This window comes from Typopeltis vanoorti, chromosome 16, assembly GCF_054136105.1.
Source record: "Typopeltis vanoorti isolate ZY-2024b chromosome 16, IOZ_Tvanoo_1.0, whole genome shotgun sequence".
NCBI lineage: Eukaryota > Metazoa > Arthropoda > Arachnida > Uropygi > Thelyphonidae > Typopeltis > Typopeltis vanoorti.
Window position 1 is genome coordinate 39,498,186 of NC_143564.1, and position 19,690 is coordinate 39,517,875.

The 19,690-nt window shown below is 36.5% G+C and overlaps 1 protein-coding gene across 3 annotated transcripts in view; it reads left to right on the forward strand.

Moving 5' to 3' along the window:
* Positions 1–19,690, forward strand: part of LOC150097965 (stromal interaction molecule homolog) — a 279,318-nt gene that overhangs the window by 58,398 nt on the left and 201,230 nt on the right. For all 3 annotated transcript variants that reach the window (XM_090406136.1, XM_090406137.1, XM_090406135.1), the window contains exon 4: positions 11,434–11,545. In XM_090406136.1, the coding sequence (XP_090262262.1) occupies positions 11,434–11,545 (112 nt within the window). The remainder of the gene's footprint in view (positions 1–11,433; positions 11,546–19,690) is intronic.

Consider the following 19,690-nt stretch of genomic DNA (forward strand, 5'->3'; position numbering starts at 1 on the left):
TCGTTTACATCAAAACTCTTAAACAAACATGGCGACCTGGCCGCCATTTTTTTCTTTATCGGTGCCATGTGTACGCTATCTTTTCTTAAAAATAATAATTAAAATAACAGAAAACACGCAAAAATTGCACAGACACACCAAGAAATAAAAAGCAAACAATACTACTTAAAATTCTAGTAAAATATCTAATGTTAACACAAAATAATACTAATCTTTTCAGGAGCTCTCGACAAGCCAACGATCTAATCAGTGCGACACCTTTATTATTCATCAATTCCTGAATTTTACTTTTAACTGACTTTTCCCATACTTAACTGCCATTCCAGAGATAATAGTTGTCTGTAATTTGAAACTTCTGCCTAGAAGCCACCTTTATGTAATGGAACTATCTTACCCACTTTCCACTCACTTGGAACCTTGCTAGAGCTGAGACTTAGATTAAACAACTTCTTCAGAGGCACTGCCAATTCACCTGCACATTTTTGTAGCACACGATCTAACATACCGTCCAGACTCACTGCTGTATTTACATTGATATTTTTCAATATACTGAGTACCTTCAGTTAATCTACTTCAGTGCTCACATCAGTCTCTGTCACCTCAGTAACTGCAAAGTCACCACTCAGATGATATACCCTTGTTACATCATCGCTTGGGAATCGAACTATTTCTTCTGCTTCTGTCACTTTCAGCACTGAGTAAAGTTATCCCTTCATAATCATTTTCTCTCACTTGCTATGTAGCATAAAAACTCTTTGGATTTACTTTAGCCTGCTTATCTAATTTTCTCTCAAAATCTGATTTAGCCTTGTGCTTTATATTGCTCATAGGCATGCTGATCACCTCATTTTATATTCTTTCTACAATGCTTCTTTTGTAGCTCCTGCTTTATATTTCTAGTCATCCACTTAATCCCTACTCGGCTTATCCTCATGACCCTGGATATGCAACCTGAAACAATCCTTGACCCATTCCCATGCACTAATGACGACATTCACTCCATGTAGTTTCTTATGCAATGGCACTGTTCCAAGTTTGTCATAATTGCCAGCTTTGTAGTTCTGCATAAACCCTATCTTGACTGAAATTTTCACATGTTGAGCAACCTCCCAGGACAAGACGGCATGGTCAGTTTCCCCGATTAGAGGTAGAGTTGCTACTGTAGTTACAGATAGCATCTTCTGATGCTATTACCAGGTCACACTGAAACCCTTGGTCCTTCTTTCACATACTATTTTAGGTAATTATCCTTTAGTAACAACATAAATTCCTTTCCATGTTATTTGCCCTTTCCTCCTTCCAATCTATATCACTATACTTGATGTCTCCCATGATAATTGCTCAGCCTGCACTCATTGTGCTAATCTGTAGGTCTATAGCAGCAAGCAACAATATATTTTATCCTATTGGCCTCTATCTGCCAATAATTTTGAGCCAAGTCTATCTCACACCAGACAGCCTTAAATGAGCCATTTCTATCAGATATACAGTCTTCCTTAATGTTGAAGTTCTTCAGCTATCATTAATAATACCCCTCCTGCCCTATTTCCTCTATATCCTTTGAAAATACAATGTTCATTAAATTCTATCTCTGTAACTACATCACTCTCTGACCACCAGGTCTTACTGATGCCACTAATTTTGGACCAAGTTAAGCTGACCAATGTCAGAAGCCCTGCTCCTTTATTTTTTTACACCTTGGGCATTCATGTACATGCGTTTTAACATCCTCTTGTGCCCACTGTTACCCTTACATTATCTCATTACCTGCCCATTCAGATTTGAAACCTGGAAAACTAACTCTTCACGATCATTCTCATACTCATCTATCCCAGGGATGGCTATTTCCACATATTCATTACTGCACTCACTCATTTATCCCAGTTGGCTAGACATGTGCTTGATTGCTTCCCCTACTATCTCTAGTTTCCCTGGTTTTGCATTTCCAAGCTCTCACTGAACCACACTTTCTCCAAGCACCTAATCCGACAACCATTTAAGTGCAGTCCATTACTCATATACAGGTTCTTATGCCCATTAGATTCACTCCACACATCCATAAACTGCACACCATTCCTCCTCCACAATCTACTCATTGGGCAATCATGGCCCTACTCAATTTTGTCCTATCATTGTGAGTCTGCTGCCTTGGCAGCAGACTCACAATCTTGACATTCTTACTCTTCATTCTTCTTCTAACAAATCTTTCATATCTTCTCTCATTGCATATTTCTCACCTTCCAAATCATTTGTGCCCACTAAAACAATTAACTTATTAACTTCTTTCATCTGCAAACTTACAGCTTCACTAACATCATTTATTGTCACACCTGGAAAGCATGTTACGTCATTTTCTCATTAAGTATACCTCTTATCATCAAATCCCTATACAATACTTTCTCTTTTCTCCCAATTTCTCACACCTGTATGCTTTTCCCATTCACTATTTCTTTCATTCTTTGTCCTGCTCTACCGGTTACTCAAACTCACGTTTTGTCCTGTGGAGTCTGCTTCAGTGTGCAATTTCTTTCTGCACTTGCATCTCATCCACATTATTACTTTCAACTACTTCCTTCAGACTCTCATTTGTATTTTATTATTATTATTATTATAATTTTCAGGCTACTCCAGGGAGTCCTTAGACTCATCGAGGGAGGCCCTAAACATCATGTCCACACAACTATACGACATTCTCACAGTATCTATCATACCTTGCCTTGAACTCGCTCACTGTCATAGCACCCACAACAGACTCTGGCAGCTTATTCCACTTGTTTACCACTCTAAAAGTAAAGAACCCAGCTCTAACACCACTGCTAACCACACTCTTGCCCAGCTTCCATAGGTGTCCCCTAGTTCTCCCACCACCAGTCCTGATCTCAAAAATATCCTCTGAATTAATCTTATAGAATCCTTTTAGCAATTTGAATGTCTCAATCATATCTCCCCTTTTCCACCTATCAACCAGTTTCTGCAACCCACAAATCTTCAACCTGTTCTCATATGGTTCATTCCATAGACCTGCTATCATCTTAGTCACTCGCCTCTGGATCCTCTCCACCTCCTCCCCATCAAGGAGGAACCGAGGTGACCAAATCTGGGCACAGTAGTCAAGATGAGGTCTTATCAAGGCTCGGTACAGAGGTACAATAACTTGCTTGTCTTCATGTACAATAATTTACTGTTTCTGCTACGTTCTGCACAACTCCTCCACAATTCATAATATCAGTAACTTCATTGTTTCACTCCTGACAAGACTCATATTTCTTACACTTACAAAACATTTCTGAAAAATATGCTCTCCATTTTCCCTCTCTTTCTCTCTCACCACAACCCATTCACTCTCAGCAACAAATACATTAAACCATCTATATCCAACCTATATATTAAAGCAGTCATGGACTATAGATAACAATATAATTATATAAGAGGGTGGTTTGAAAAGTTCTTGGCCTCAACCATAGATGGCAACACTATCGGCAAGATTTTTTTTTCTAAGTTGGTACATCTGTCATAAGCATCCATGTGAAATTTGCAAGCCATTCTATCAAATAGTTTGTTTTATACAGCTGTCCGAAACAAAAGTGTTCTGTGTCTCTTGAAATGGATAAAATTGAGTATCATGCCATTATAAAATTCTTTGTAAAACAAGGTTTAACGGCAAGGTTTTACAAAAGAAATTCATTCGAAGTTCATAAAAGTTTATGGGCACTCTTTTTCTTTGTTTACGAAAATTAATAAATGGGCTGCCGAGTTTAAACGTGGCCATACAAGCCTTGAAGATGATCCACGTGAAGGACGCTTAAAAAATGTAACAACACCAGAAATCATTAAACAAGTGCATGATGTGGTATTGGATGACCTGTGAGTCAAAGTGCGTGAAATTTCTGAGACTATAGGCATTTCAAAAGAATGTGTAGGTATATTTTGCATGAAGAATTGCAAATGAAAAAGCTTTGTGCAAGATGGGTGCTGCTGTAAAAACTCGATGTAGCTTAAAAATACCAAAGTGCTTTACATAGGTTTTTTACAGAGGTCAAGTCCCATGAGAATATTGCAAAAATAACCTTGTTTATCTCTGTATATTTTATGCTAGATATTATTGTAAATAACCCTTTGGAAATTAACTGTATATACTCCTTTAACAAGAATATTTTAGAGTGTTAAAAACAGAGGCAATGTTTTGCCACCAGAACATTGTGTAATAGCTCTCTATGAGGGCATAAGAAAGGTGGTTTATGACTTTTGTGTATGAGAAAGTGCTTACAAACTCTGTGCATAAACACCTCCAAAGTCAGCCAGAAAGGTTCAAACTACTTTCCGCTGGCCAGCAACTTACAATTAAAAGAGTGCACTGAAGAAAACAAAGAGCGGGTTGAACTTAAAAGAAGATGAAAGAATCATGCCGAATTCTTCGGGGTTTACTACCCTTAGTGTAAGAACTCAAGATTGCAAAATAAAAGGGGACTGAGCCGAGCATAAGAGGCTTCCAGTCGTCAGCAGAGAGTCATCAGAAGTCGGAACCAGAGAGGAGGCGAACTGCAGACCATAAGCGGAGTCTGAACCAGAGCAGTGGCGGCAGAGAAAAGAGGTGAGGCAAGACCCCAGTTACTAAAGAGGAGAGCCGAGAGAGCAAAAGGCAAAGCACTGTTACCAAAGAGAGCCAGATCAGTCATCGGCGATTAGTAGCAGAAGTGGTGGCAATTAGAAGCAGAAGTTCCCGATGTAAGGATCCAGAGGTGAATTTGCCCGTATGCTGAAACCTCTTGTATATGTGCTATTCAAGTACTGCAGATTGCAATCAAAAAGCCCACTAATATCCCGAAGTGATACCGCTGTAGCAAGATACTCCTGAAGGAAGCCTAAAACTCAAGATGAAAGAAAAGCCATAAAGACTTGAGTAAAAGACTCTTGACTGAATGTGTGATACAGAGCCTCTGTAAGTTACTTCCCTTTGTATATTTTCTCTTATAATCTAGGAGATATGTTGTATATGGACTGTTAAGAATTAGTTTAATAGTAATAAAAGTGTCCATAAGAGAGTCAGTTGGCATGTTGAAAGTTGACATCAAAATTGTAAAAATAACTTAACAGAGAGTTAGCTAACCTCTTTGCAAATAAACTAGAAGTTTAATAAGTTGAATTTGTAAGCAGAGAGTAAATAAGTTTTAGAGTTAAAGAAATTATTTAGTGTTGAAGTGAAAGGATTCTAATTTTATGCTAAAGATTTTATAGATGGGCAGAAAAAGCATCTCCCTGTCATTTGATTCATGTATATTTCATATTAATGTAAATAAAGGTGTTTTAATTTTAAAAGAGTGCTGCCTAATCCTTTATTTTACAACTGCACTGTTCCTAAATAAATCAGACTTGTGAGCTGGAAACAACTAAGGCATTAAAAGCGCAGTTTTATTACTTAAGAACCATGACTGTTTATGTAAACTTTGTTGAAGGAACTCATGCTAGTGAGAGAGTGAGAGAGAGAAATCTACCTGACGTATTACTTAGTCTTCTGCCAATAATAAATAATACTGATGGTGCAGTCTTACAAATAAATTTTCAGTGTTCTTAGGCATACGACTAGTAAATACGGGATGTGGATAAACTTAGTACGTAACAGAATAAGTGAGAAAGGTCACGAGAGGAAAAGTGTGCACAGCTAATTAGTAATATAGAATAAGGATAAAGCTAAAGAATAGAAATATAAGAGAATAAAGATATTACAATACAAGTATAGGAAAACAACACCATTTGTTACACCGCGCTTGTTCACAGCAGATCAAAAACACACTCGCATGAAAATCTCTGAACAGTGCTTGGAGCGTTTTAACAAGAATAAAACTGATTTTGTGTGTCGATTTATTACTATGGATGAGACTTGGATTCACCATTACACACCAGAATCCAAACAGCAGTCAAAACAGTGGACAGAAGTTGGTTGTTCAGTATCAAAGAAGACAAAGTCGGTTTCATCAGCAGGAAAGGTCATGGCATGTGTTTTGGGATGCTAAAGGCATCCCAAATTGTCTTGAAAAGGGTAAAAACAATAACCGAGGAATATTATTCCGATCTTTTAACCAGACTAGACAAAAAAATTCGTGAGAAAAGTCCCAGTTTGCAGAAGAAAAAAATAATCTTTTATCAAGACAATGCACCTGCCCACAAAGGTGTTTTGGCAATGGGAAAATTAAGGAATCTGCATTATGAATTGTTGAAACATCCACCCCATTCCCCAAATTTGGCTCCTTTTGACTTCTGTCTCTTCCAAAAACTAAAACTCTTTCTCACTGGTCAGCGTTTTTCTTCGAATCAAGAGGTTATTGCAGCTGTAGAGGGGTATTTTGCAGATCTTACTGAGAACCACTACAGGGATGGGATAATGGTCCTGGAGCATCGCTGGAATAAATGTATTAGTCTTAAGGGAGATTATGTTGAAAAATAAAAATAATTTTGAAATTATAAATTTGTTTTTTCATTGTTAGGCCGAGAACTTTCCAGCCCACCCTAGTATATATTTATTTTAGTTGGTTAGAATGTTTGATTTGTATCCATGATGGTGCATTGACTTCAAGGATCAACATGTGTACTCTAATAAATGAAGCTCAATTATAAAAAAATTAAACCATTTACTATAAACATATAAATGTATATGATAGATGCAATTCTCTATATTAAATAATTCACTTTATCTTGCTAAAGAGATTTCACATTCATATTCTCTATAGAATTAAAAGTAGTAAATTAATTTCTAATTTCCTAATACATATAAATTATTATTATTAAGAGAGACTCCAGGGAGTCAAGGACTCATCAAGGGAGACCACATGCTACATGCACCAACTTATCATACTTATTCTTAAATTCATTCACACTACTTGCACACACTACATCCAATAGCAATCCATTCTCAGCTTCCAAGGATGCCCTCTTATCCTTTCCCCACCCTTCATTAAATAAAAAATTCAATCAACTGAAATCTTGTATAATCGTTTCAGAAGTTTCTCAATCATATCACCCCCTGTTTCTCTGTTTGCTAGTGTCTGCAGTCTACAAATTCTCAATCTGTCTTCATAAAAAGTATTACATAATCCTGATATCATTTTTAACACTCTCTCCACTGTATTAGAATCACAACAGAGACCAGACCTGCACACAATAGTCCAAGTGAGGTCTTATCAAGGCATTGTAAAGAGACAAAATGACATCCTTATCTTTACATGTGAAAGTTCTTTTTAGCATTGCAGTTATCTTTTGAGTTGTATTTGCAGTCTGACCTCTGAACTTCAACTTGCTATCTACTAACACTCCAAGATCCCTAGCCTGATCAGTTTCTTCTAGCATAATCTCAACAGTATAATACCACATTAGATATCTAATCACACCAAAGTTCATGACTTTATTTTTACTAACATCCATTTTCCCATGCCCACAATTCCAGCCTATTGAAATCATTCTGCAAGTACTGTATATCAGCAGCATTCCTGATTAACTTGCTTGTCTTTGTATCATCAGTAAATAGCTGTATGTCACCTGTTAAATCCTTCCCAATATCATTAATGTACAGATTGAATGACAATGGACAAAGGACTGTTCCTTGTGGTATGCCACTGGTTACCTTAAATCTTGCAGACTCACATCCCCCGTATACAACTTTTTAATATCTGTCAGTAAGCCATCCTCTTATCCATGCTGATATTTTATAATTCGAACTCATGATCTCCAATTTATGCAACAGTCTTCCATTCTGTATTCTTCCATTGCCTTAGCAAAATCCAAAAGTATCATGCTGTATCCATTCCCATCATCTAGTTCATTGGTAACATTATTATAGAATGTTAGCAAGTTGCTAAAACATGACCTTCCCTTAGTAAACCCATGCTGTTCATTGCACAGTAGAGATTCATTGTCAACTCATTTCTGAATGTTGAACTCTAACCAATTTTTCCAAAATTTTCACCACCACTCCTAAGATACTGATTGGTTGGTAGGTGGATACATTAGTCTTTGCACCACCCTTGTGCAATGGGATTAACATGCATTCTTTCTATTCCTGTGGAATCCTCGCTGTTCTGAGATCGAAATTATATAGCCTGGCTAAAGGAACAGCCAGTTCAGCTGAACACTCTTTTACCACCCATGCTGATATTCCATCAGTCCCTTTTGCTGAATTCTTATGTAATTATTCTTATTAAAGATGTAGGTATTACGTTGATGCGACTTTGTTAGTACAACCCCCCCCCTCCCCAACCGGCCGGTCAACAAGCAAGGGAGCAGGTGTGTACTTTTGACTGTAGCAGTGTGTGCGTGTGTTCACAGGGTCAGTTTGCTTATTCTAAGGGACAAAAAATTTCAAGTTTCTTGGAGAAAAAAACTTTCTACCTCTGTATGAGACCGGCTATCTCACCTTTAGTCGAAAGAGACCAGATAAAGATTGCTCATGTCTTGGACATTCTGGACTCATTAAGATATATATTTCACTCTGACTCACAGGGAAATACAATTCTGAGATACAACATCAAATACTTGACAAAACAAATTGAACATAGTATTCAGCTAAAAGTTCTATAGTTTCACTTGGCCATATGAGAACTTTGTTTGCAGCACTTTTATTGTTTTTCCTCATTCATTTAGTCTTTTCTTCAAATTTCTTGATATACTAGAATCAAAGACAAAAGGCCTCACTTAACTAATATACTTGCATATGTCTTCTTCTTCCAGTAAGTTCCTTAATGCATTTTTTTCCCTCATTTTTCTTCAGTAGGCATGATGAATAATCTCTGAGACAATAGGAATACAATTAATAATTTAATTGCGCAGTTCCAAATATACTTCCAATAAAAGGAACTCTTCTGCAGATTCCATATTGCTTCTTGGAACATGTATCACTTGCTTTTCATTAAGCACAAAATATTGTCTCTAATCTATGAAGGCTGGATACCTGATACTGTCCTTCAGTCATTAACTTCACAGTTGCTCCTTGGAGAGTAATTAAAGATGTATAAAACTTTTCTGAGATTAGAGAAATTAACCCAGTACTTTATTAGACCTTCCTGGCTTTCCTACCCTGCTTGCCTACTTTTTTTCTGGCTAGGGTTCTTGTTACCCAGTGACAGCTTTTCAAATAAACATCTAATATGCATGTCTGTTACTGAGATTCAGAGCAAAACTGAAGTCATAGCTTGATTACCATTAACACAGCAATTGCACGTCACAAGTATTTGATATAGGAACACTACAGTAAACAATAAAATAATTTATAACATGCAAACAACATTTCTGTGTTATAAAAATTAAGTGGATATTAAATCCAGCATTATTTCAAAGCCAAATATAGAAACTATAAAAGTTTCATATGAAATTTGACCAGAGAGCTTACGGGAATACACTCGCCAATATTTCGAGTTGCCCTAGCCAGACCTTATAGGAGAGATGGTCGCTGCCCAAACATCCATGTATTCCCCTCTTATTGGTTCATTTTGAACAGGTTTCACTAGCCTGACAGGCTGTTTCAAGCTGGTTTTCGCCAGAGACTAGGCAGAAACCTTAAGAGAGCAAAAACTCTCACTACTAAGTAACTTGAAACATTGGGGAAGTGTATTTTTCGTAAGCGAACTCTCAGTCAGTGCGTAAAAGTATTTACTAAAATAATGCCGGATTTAATATCCACTTAATTTTTATAAATTTGCATCACTGAAGTGAAGCCGTTTGGTTCTTTATTGAAAATTTTTTTAACGTCTTTCTTTCTTGCAAAAGATCAGAGGAGGTATAGTGGAAAGTAGTATTCCTTTTAGTTGTCTGTACAAGAGTTGGAAAAGACTGTTGCCAAGAGGTCAATCAACCTTATCTTTAGGTGATAGTATTGATAGTATCATGGTACTATATGAATGTGAGAGGTGGAAAAAGGAAGAGAAAAAGTTGCACTCAGTAGTCTTAGTGAAGGTTGATAATAGCTTGTCTACTATTTGAGTAGGAATAATTTTTGTTATTTACTTATTTATTCTTTTTTTTTTCCAGAGTGATTTGGATTTGTTGATTTTTTTACTGGTGTATCGTGAGCATGAAACAGTGGTTTTAGACTTGAGCCATTTGATGTATGCTAAATTTTATCTTTTACTTTGGTGCATTTGTTGCAGAAGTATGACTTGTTAAAGTGATCATATTTGTGTGGAATGGAGAAATAATGCCATCATTCCAACAAGAATTATTTTGGCTTTTCTAGTCAGAGTAGATGTTTGGGTTGGTAAGGGAAAATAGACTATGGAAAATGGATAGAAATGCCAATGGCACTACCCAGTAGTGACCAAGGAACAGAAGGGTAAACATGACTTGGTAAAAGTCAATCTGTAGAAAAGGAGATGTAGATAAAGGTTATGGTTTTGGTTTGTTACTAAGAGGAGAGGTATATTTGTAGTGTTCTAATTAAGAAAACATCCAGGGTGGGCTTATTAAGATTAACCAGTATTCTGATTGGTGGATTTCCCATTTCATCTAGAGGTCTTGGTTAGATTTCTGGTGTTGGGAAGCTGTGTTTGCCAATGTATAGGTTTTGTAATCACTCGTGTGTGTGTGTGTGTGAGAATGAGATTAAAAAAAAACAAAAAGCCTGCATAATTGGTGTTAGATCATTTTTCTTCTCTTCCATCCTCAAGATCGGTTAAGATTCCCATGGAAAAGAACCTTCTACCTTTCTCTATTCAAAGCAAGCTCTTTCATTTGTCAGCAACTTTGGAAGCCCAGTGCAGTTCTAAGAGCTTTATGCCATGTCAAATTCCTCCACTTCTACCTTAGTAGAATCCAGTGGCGACTTGTCCATAAGGGCTGCATTCATTGCAGCCCTTATGAATGAGCCATCACTGGTAGAATCTTTTGTGGGACCATAGGCACAAATAAGTCTCATTGTCGAGTTACCCATTCTGATATTTGCCCACCTCACTCTACTTGATATTGCCTGTCATTCAAGAAGATTATCCTCGTGTTTAGTGTTGAATACTATGGCTACTCCCTCTTTTCCCTGATTGTTATTGCCAGAATATAACATTTTGCATTTGTGCTTAGAAAGATCTCACCTGTTTTTGTCTTCTTCAGTCACATCTATTATGCTGAACTGGTACTTATCCAATTCTTCTGCTAGTTGCATTTCTTTTCCATTGATGCTTCTTATGTTGATAGTGCCAATCTTGAACACTGATGTTGAATTGGGATGTGTTATGGGATTTATTCTTAATTAGTTTCTTTCTTAAACATACATATTCAGATGTACTTTACTGAAGTTGCTACTCATTGTAAATCAACATGTATTTTAGTTAATATTTCAGTGAGTTATGTAGAAGTTTTATAACTGTTGTATTAAGTATTTGTTGTATTTTAGTTGTATTTTTTCCTAAAAGCAATGAATCGAAATCTGTTTTTATGTATTCCATATCAAATGCATAGTGCATAACTGGACTGTAGAAGAAACAGTTGACTGGCTTGTTACCTCAGTAGAACTGCATCAGTATGAGAAGAATTTCCAGGATAATGCAGTAGATGGCACAACTTTACCAAGGTATATCAAATTTTTATATGCTTAGTAATGCTTTTATGTAAAAATTAGTCTACATACTTGATAATGCATAGTACCATTTAATTAGTAATGATTCATAATTAATCTTTATTAGAAAGGTATTTTTTTAATTGCTATAAAGTTTTTTGTAAATTGACTCAGAAATACATTTAAAAAAATATCATTAAACCAGTGTGTGTGTGTGTGTGTCCTTGTAATGAAATTTTTAATTGCCAGAAAAGATTCTGCCTTAAGCAGGATTTTAGATTTGCATAATGTAGATTCTACTTCATGTTTTTATGTCACAAATAGTTTTTGTATTAAAAACTTTGCTTATTGCACCTGTGGAGTCATGCTGGTCATTATCTCTATCTTTAGAGAGCACACAGTTGCATTGTACTGCAAATTAACCATTAATTGCAACATGGTAACCTAAAATAGATGCACAGCAGCAGTAGCTTATTTTTCATTTAATGATTGAATATGCAGAATTTGAACCATTGATAGTAGATATTAAAACTTGGAAAGCTGAGAAAGAAGTATTACAGATTTTTATCCCAAAATATTTTATTTCTTTATATTGATTCCAAAAATGTAACTTATGGTTTTCAGTTGTTTTCATGTTTGCTGCCATGTCATATGACATCACCAGCCTAATCCATCTGACAATGTTTCCGAGCCATTCAGAATTCAGAAAACCTACTAATATAGTTAATGCATATAGACCTAAGGATTTTATTGTATTGGGGATTTTTATGATTTTGCATGTTTTACTCTAATGTTTGTTTTATAATGGCAGAAAATAAATTACTTTTTTATATTTTTTATTATTTTTATAAGTGATTCAAAACATACTCTTAGAACTGAAACACCATATGAAAATGATCACATGTCCTTAATAATAATGTATCATGAATAAAATCTGAGGTTTTTTTTTTTATCTCAGAAATATTAATAGAAAAATTAGAACTCCATGGTGGACACAGGAGTTAAAGAGGCATTGAAGGAAAAGAATAAAGCATATCAAAAGTTCCTGGCAAATAAATCAGCTTGTGCTCTTAGAGAATACAGAGAATAGAGCAGGCATTCTCAACCCTATGCCCGCGGGCACCATGGCGCTCATCGACCAATTTGTGTGTGCCCGCTGCTGTTCAACCATGTGCCGTATAGTTTGAAATAATCACTTGCAACAATTCATGGCATGCGTTAATGACTCATGATGAGTATTAAACGCATACTATGTAAAGTAGACGCGCATTCGAAGTTGTTCATTATCTGTTGCTAGTTATATGCGCATAATTTAAAAGGTGTCTTGTACTTAAATTTTTGAAATATTTTGATTTTTAATCCTAAAATGAGTGAATCAAGTAAAAGACAACGAACCGATAATTTTAACACTGACTGGGAGGAAACATATTGTTTCATTAATTTTAATGATAATTGTGTTTGTTGTGCAACAGTAGCATTGCAATTCTGAAAAAACATGGCATTGAACATCACTGGATTTGTGACGTTCAATGAACTCCCGTTCATTTCCCAAATATGAAAAAAATGGTAGGCGATAGTGAATTTAACTTGTCACCATTTGCTAAACATCTTCAAGTGCTTAAAGAACAGTTTGAAAAGAGATTTCAGGAGTTTACCATCATAGAGCCAATGATCTTTTTATCAATCCTTTTACTTGCCAAGTAAATGTAATGGAAATAGCTGCATGCATTGCAAAGCTTGTTCAAGTAAATGCTGAAGAACTGGAGCTAGAAAGTTTGGATCTTCAGAATGACATTACGCTAAAATCCCATATAACAGATGAAGACTTCTGCAATCTAGTGGAGAGAAAAAGTTTCCATCCTTAAAAAGAGTGGCGTTCAAGATAAAATCGTTTTTCGGTTCCACCTACCTTTGCAAATCATTGTTTTCAACCATGAATATCATAAAATCAAATAGATCACGACTCACTGATGAGCATCTTGATGATTGTTTAAGAACTGGAATATCATCATATTCTCCTAATTATGAAGCACTTGCCAATGAAATGCAATCCCAAAGATCACACTAACTGATATACGTATATTTAAATTTTTATATAATGTAAACTTTTAAGTAATAAAACATTTGATTATAAAGTAAACTTTGTATATACTCATTTAACAAAAGAATTCAAAAAATTTCCTTGAAAAAATAGATGTGCCATCTCCCTGCCGGTATTTTAGAATGTGCTTTAGGAAACAAAAAGGTTGGGAACCCCTGGAATAGAGAATAAAGAATTCCTCAATTCTTTCTCCATTAAGGTACACTTGTTTCTCAAGAGCTGCCCTGTTTGTATTTCCTTTGATAACTATAATCTTTGTCTTGCTATGATTGAGTTGAAGTCCTCTGTTATTACTGCTCTTGTTAACTTTGTCAAGAATTTGTCCTAGTTCTTACTTGTCCTTATAGAGTACTGTATCATCAGCATACCTCAGATTACTGATCTATCTACCATCCTAATTCCTGTCTTTAGCTCATCCAATGCTTTACGCATGATGTCCTCCGCACATATACTAAACAAGTGAAGAGAAAGTAAAAATCCTTGCTTAACTCCTTTTCCAACTCGAAGCTTGTCAGTCAATCCAACACCTGTTCTTACCGTGGCTTCTTGCTCCCTGTACAAGTTGGCTATCAACCTGATAGTGTGTTGAGGAAAACCCATTCTTTTCATTACTTCCCACAGTTTCACATGATTGTTTATTGAACTCAATTTTGAATTATTTTCTACAGTGGCACATAATGTTTCATTTTCAATAATGGAGGGTCTTCTTGAACATGATGCATCTTCAAATAATTCATCACCAGAAACAAATTTGTTAAAGCATTTCTGTGCAGTACATTCTGCTACCGCATCTTTTTCAAATGCCACACATATCTTACAGGACACTTCTGAAGCCTTCGAACTGAGTTTAAATTCATAAATTTAATTGGGGGGGAGGAGTATTGTTGATGATAGCTGATGAGCTACAGCCAAGGAGAATAGAAGTTGAATTGCAGGATAGAGAAAAGAGCACATTTGAGGCCATTTGGTGGGAGATTGTGGCTAGAAGAACTAAATATACAATTGGGTGCGCTGCTATAGACGAGGTGATGGAAAAGATGGTGGTGACAGTATGCACAAGCAAATAGAAGAAATGAGTGGAAGGAGGGTGATTATTATGGGAGATTTCAACTATGGTCGCATTGATTGGAGTGAGGAGAGAACACACGGGAGGAAGGAATTGGATTTTATGCGGTTATTAAGGGATAACTATCTGCGACAACATGTAATGGAAAATACTAGGGGTCAGAGAGTGCTTGACTTAGTAATTACATCTGAGGATTTGGCTGTAACAAATATGACCACATTGCCACCAATCGGTGAGAGTGATCATAGGGTCTTGACTTGGGAGGTGGCTAAAGGTGTAGAATTTTCAATTAAGACAGGGTACATGTGGAATTATCGGGCTGGAAAGTATGACAAGCTTAGGAGTTTGATTAGTTCAGTGCCATGGCATGTACAACTGCAAGGACTAGAAGTTGATAGTGCATGGGAGGTAGTTAAGAAGTGCTTGCATGAAGCAATGGCTGACTGTATACCTAGAGTCCGAATAATAAATCAAGTAGGGGTTAAATGGATGAATAACACCATTAAGCTTGAGCTGCAAAAAAAGAAACAACTATGGAGGGAATTTAAGGAGAAAGGTGACCGGCAGGCACATGAACGGTATAAAGCATAGGCCAGAAGGGTGACGAGTGTGGTAAGAAAAGCAAAAAAGGATTACAAAAGAACATTGGCCATGCAGGCTAAAGAAAATCCTAAACAGTTTTTTAGATATGTAGCAAGTAAAAGGAAAAATGTACATGGCAGAATGATTTTAAAGAATGCCGATGGTAGGGAGGTAACTGAATCAGTTGAGATAGTTGAGTTACTGAGTGAGCACTTTGCAAGAATATATCATCCAGGTGGGGACATTGCAGAAACGAATAAACCAGTAGATTATATGGGAATTGTGGTGAATGAAGTGGAGGTGAGTAGTCTATTGCATAACCTCAATGTCAATACATCTGTGGGATTGGATGGTATACCAGCTCGTGTAGTACGAGAAGCAGCTAAAGAATTGTCAGTACCCTTGACCATTTTGTTTAATTTGAGTCTCGGGTCTGGGTTAGTCTCGAGCGGGTGGAAAGAGGGGAAAATAGTTCCACTGCATAAAGGTGGTGCCAAGACTGCTGTTGTAAATTACTGACCGATTAGCATATCAGGAATCATTGTCAAGGTCTTAGAGAAATTAGTCAAGAAAAGAATACAGGATTGGATAGATGAAAATGGGATATTGTATGGGGGACAACATGGTTTTGTGAAGGGTAGATCATGCCTCAGTAACTTGCTCACGTTTTATAACACAGTGACGGCTGAACTGGATAAGGGTAATGGGTTTATAGTGATACTACTGGACCTTGCCAAGGCCTTTGATAGGATACCACATGGAACCCTAATCAGTAAACTGGAGCAGATGGGGATAGATATAGGGTTGGTGAGATGGATAGGAGGGTGGTTGAAGGAGAGATACCAGAGAGTGGTTTATTCAGGAGTGGAGTCTAAAAGACGTCTTGTGACTAGTGGAGTGCCGCAGGGCTCTGTCTTGGACCACTGCTTTTCAATTTGTTCATCAATGATATTGGAAAGGATTTGAGAGGAAGTGTTCACTTGTTTGCTGATGATGCAAAGTTGGGTAGAGCAATTGTGAGTGCACAGGATGTCAAAATTTTACAGGATGATTTGGATAGTTTGGAGGACTGGGCTAGGAAAAATGGATGTCAATTTAATGTGGCAAAGTGTAAGGTTTATGCACTTTGGGGTGAAAAGAATAGCAGCAGTATATCGCATTGGTGGAACCGTACTCCAGGAGATTGATGAGGCCAGGGATTTGGGAGTGTTGGTGGATAGGGAGTTGATGTTAAGGGGACACATTGCAAAAGTGACTAAAACAGCTCACCAAATCACTTGGCTTGTGAAAAATACTTTAACATGCAGAGACAAACAAGTTGTTGTTCCTCTGTATCGAGCCTTGATAAGACCCCATCTGGACTTCTGTGCCCAGTTATGGGCACCAGGGTTTCTTCGTAATGGGGAGGAAGTGGAGAGGGTCCAGAGACGAGTGACCAAGATGATAGCAGGTCTGTGGAATGAACCTTATGAGAATAGGTTGAAGATTTGTGGGTTGCAGAAATTGGACAATAGGCGAAGGAGGGGTGATATGATTGAGACATTCAAATTACTGAAGGGTTTTTATAAGATTGATCCAGAAGATATTTTTGAAAATATGACTGGTGGTGGGAGGACTAGGGGCCATGCATGAAGCTGGGCAAGAGTGTGGTTGACAAGGGTGTTAGAGCTAGGTTTTTTACTTGGAGAGTGGTGAATGAGTGGAATAAGCTTCCAGAGTCTGTTGTGGGTGCTACGACCGTGAATGAGTTCAAGGCAAGGTATGATAGATACTGTGTGAATGTTGAATAGTTGTTCCAGACATGATGTTAGGGCCTTCCTCGATGAGTCTGTCGACTCCTTGGAGTTTTCCAGAACAATAATAATAATAAAGCGAACAATCTCAAATTACACCAAGTTCAGCTGACATTTTAAAGGGTTCAAAGTCACAGAAAAAGAGTACATGCCAAGTTAGAGCGCACCGAATGACTGATGCATATCTGTGTCTTATGATGCACATAAAAAATTGTGCTCTGCAAACCACTACAAAATAAAACAAATCATTGCAGTGAACTCTACCAAAAGCCGCATGAACATTTTTGGTTACCTTATACATAACATTTTCACTATTATAAGAAGGATCAAAGTATTGAAGGGTAGTATAATACATTGATCCTTCTTATGTTGCTTTATGTAATTAACTCTGCTGAGGTCTTGGCTGATCTAACAGATACATGCAAATTGTTTAATATAAATATTCTTATGTAATTCACTGTATAACTTGAAGGTCAGCTGCACATGCTTATGTTACAAGTGATATTCTACACTGTTTTTTGCTGTCAGTTTGGTGTAACACGTGTTATGTAAAGGCTTGTGATATTTGACAGTAAATTGTATCTGAGAGATACTGCGAACTCTGATGTCAGTATAGTATTGGTTTAGTTGTTTTATTTATATTTACCGTTGAAAATGGCTGGAAAAATATATTGATTGGATAATCCATGAGATGTTGAAGAGATTCGGCGAATGTTACCCAAGTCCAAAAGTGAAAGTGATATTTGATAGTAAATTGTATCTGAGAGATACCGCAAACTCTGATGTCAGTATAGTATTGGTTTAGTTTTTTTTTTTTCTTTGTTCAATAATTTCTAGATTGTAACTGAAAATAAATAAACCATCATGTGTTATATTTGCAGTGTTTTTTTTTTCTAAATTTTATCGCATTTTAGCACATAATAGTAATGAACGTATTTCTCAGATACATGCGACCTACGCTGCAATTTTTTCAACCGCGACCTCTGCAGGGTTAATGAGAAGCAAGTTGTATAAGTTCCAAGGAGCAATATGGAAGGCAGCAAAATTTCTTTTATTGGAAGTGCATTTTGAACTACCCATTTAAATAAATTTTATTGCCAGAGCAATTATTCTTCAGATTCATATATTTCAGAAAATGAAACAAAAATGCATTAAGTAGACTTGCTTATCGGAAGACATAATCAAGTATATTAGTCAAGTGAGCTCTTTAACTTTTGTAGTATTCTAAGGAATTTGAAAGATAAGACAATGAATGATTGAGCAAATAAAATAAAGGAAGATAAAGATGGGAAGAGAACTTTTAGCTGAATGTTATGTTCATTATTTTGCATGGTATTTAATGTGATTTTCTTAGAATTAAATTTAACTTGAGTCAGAAAGGGAAAGAATTTTCTTTTGGCTCATATAGAATAATTCTAGAATGGCCATATAGTTATTTTTTGTATAAAAAAAAAAAATCAGCTAATGCCTTTTTGTTTCTGCATAGCGAGTAGGTGAGACCGTTTTTAGCCCTATCTAACTTTTGGAGACTGAGTAGGCAGTTCAATCTCCACTGGTAGCCAATCAGGATAGCTGGCCCAAGGCTATCACTTATTAATTGGTACACAGTGAAAAAGGCAGCTAGCAAGTGCCGCCATCTTGTGGTACATAACCCTAACACTATTTTTAATGTCTGAAAATAGTGTGGGTTTGACGGCTGATTTTCTTGAGTTTCGGGAGAAAAAAACTCACTTGCCAGAAATCGACTAATTCGGGAACCAGTCGAGAAAAGGCTTGGAAAATGTTCCTCTACTCAGCGACTAGATTCAAAATAAAGTCTTTCGTCGTGTGGTCAAGCAGCATAGAGTGCAAATGCCACTTCTACTGAGCTACACAGGCTATTATTGTTTGTATCTAGTAAGAATTTGAAGGTTAGATATAGAGAATAGTAGAAAAAACTATTTACTAACTGTAATTCTACACAGAATTAGGAGAGAATTATGATCTCCTTAGAGAAATAAAAGCACTTGTGATATAGAATTTGTATCAGTTGTATATATTTACAGTAAATATTTTATTTTTATAATTGAGCTTCACTATTTGAATATACTTATGTTGATCTTTGAAATCAATGCACCATCATGGATATGAATTTGAAATATTCTAACCAGATGAAATATTATTTTATAACAGTGTCATCTTAAGTACCGTGACTATAATTAAATGGTTAGATATATAGACAAGGTGGAGAATAACATATCTGGTACAGTCACTTGACAGCATAACAAACTGGCACAATCAAGCTTCAAATATAACACCACATTACTGGTATTGTTCAAAAGTGGTTTGCCAAACATGATAGTGACTTCTAGGTTCTACCATGGCTACTGAATTTATTATTATTATTATTACGCAACACCTCCAGGGAGTCCAAAGTCTACTCGAGCACCCACTCTACAACTCTTCATCTCCACCACTCACCAACTACCATCATTATTTACATCAGCGCCTTCTACTGCCCGCCACCACTATATTTTCACAGACAATCGCAAATATCAATGCCCATGGTGGGATTCGAATATGCAGCCTTTTGGCTAGAGAGCGAATACGCTAAATATTGGCCAACCAGGCCGAGTTCC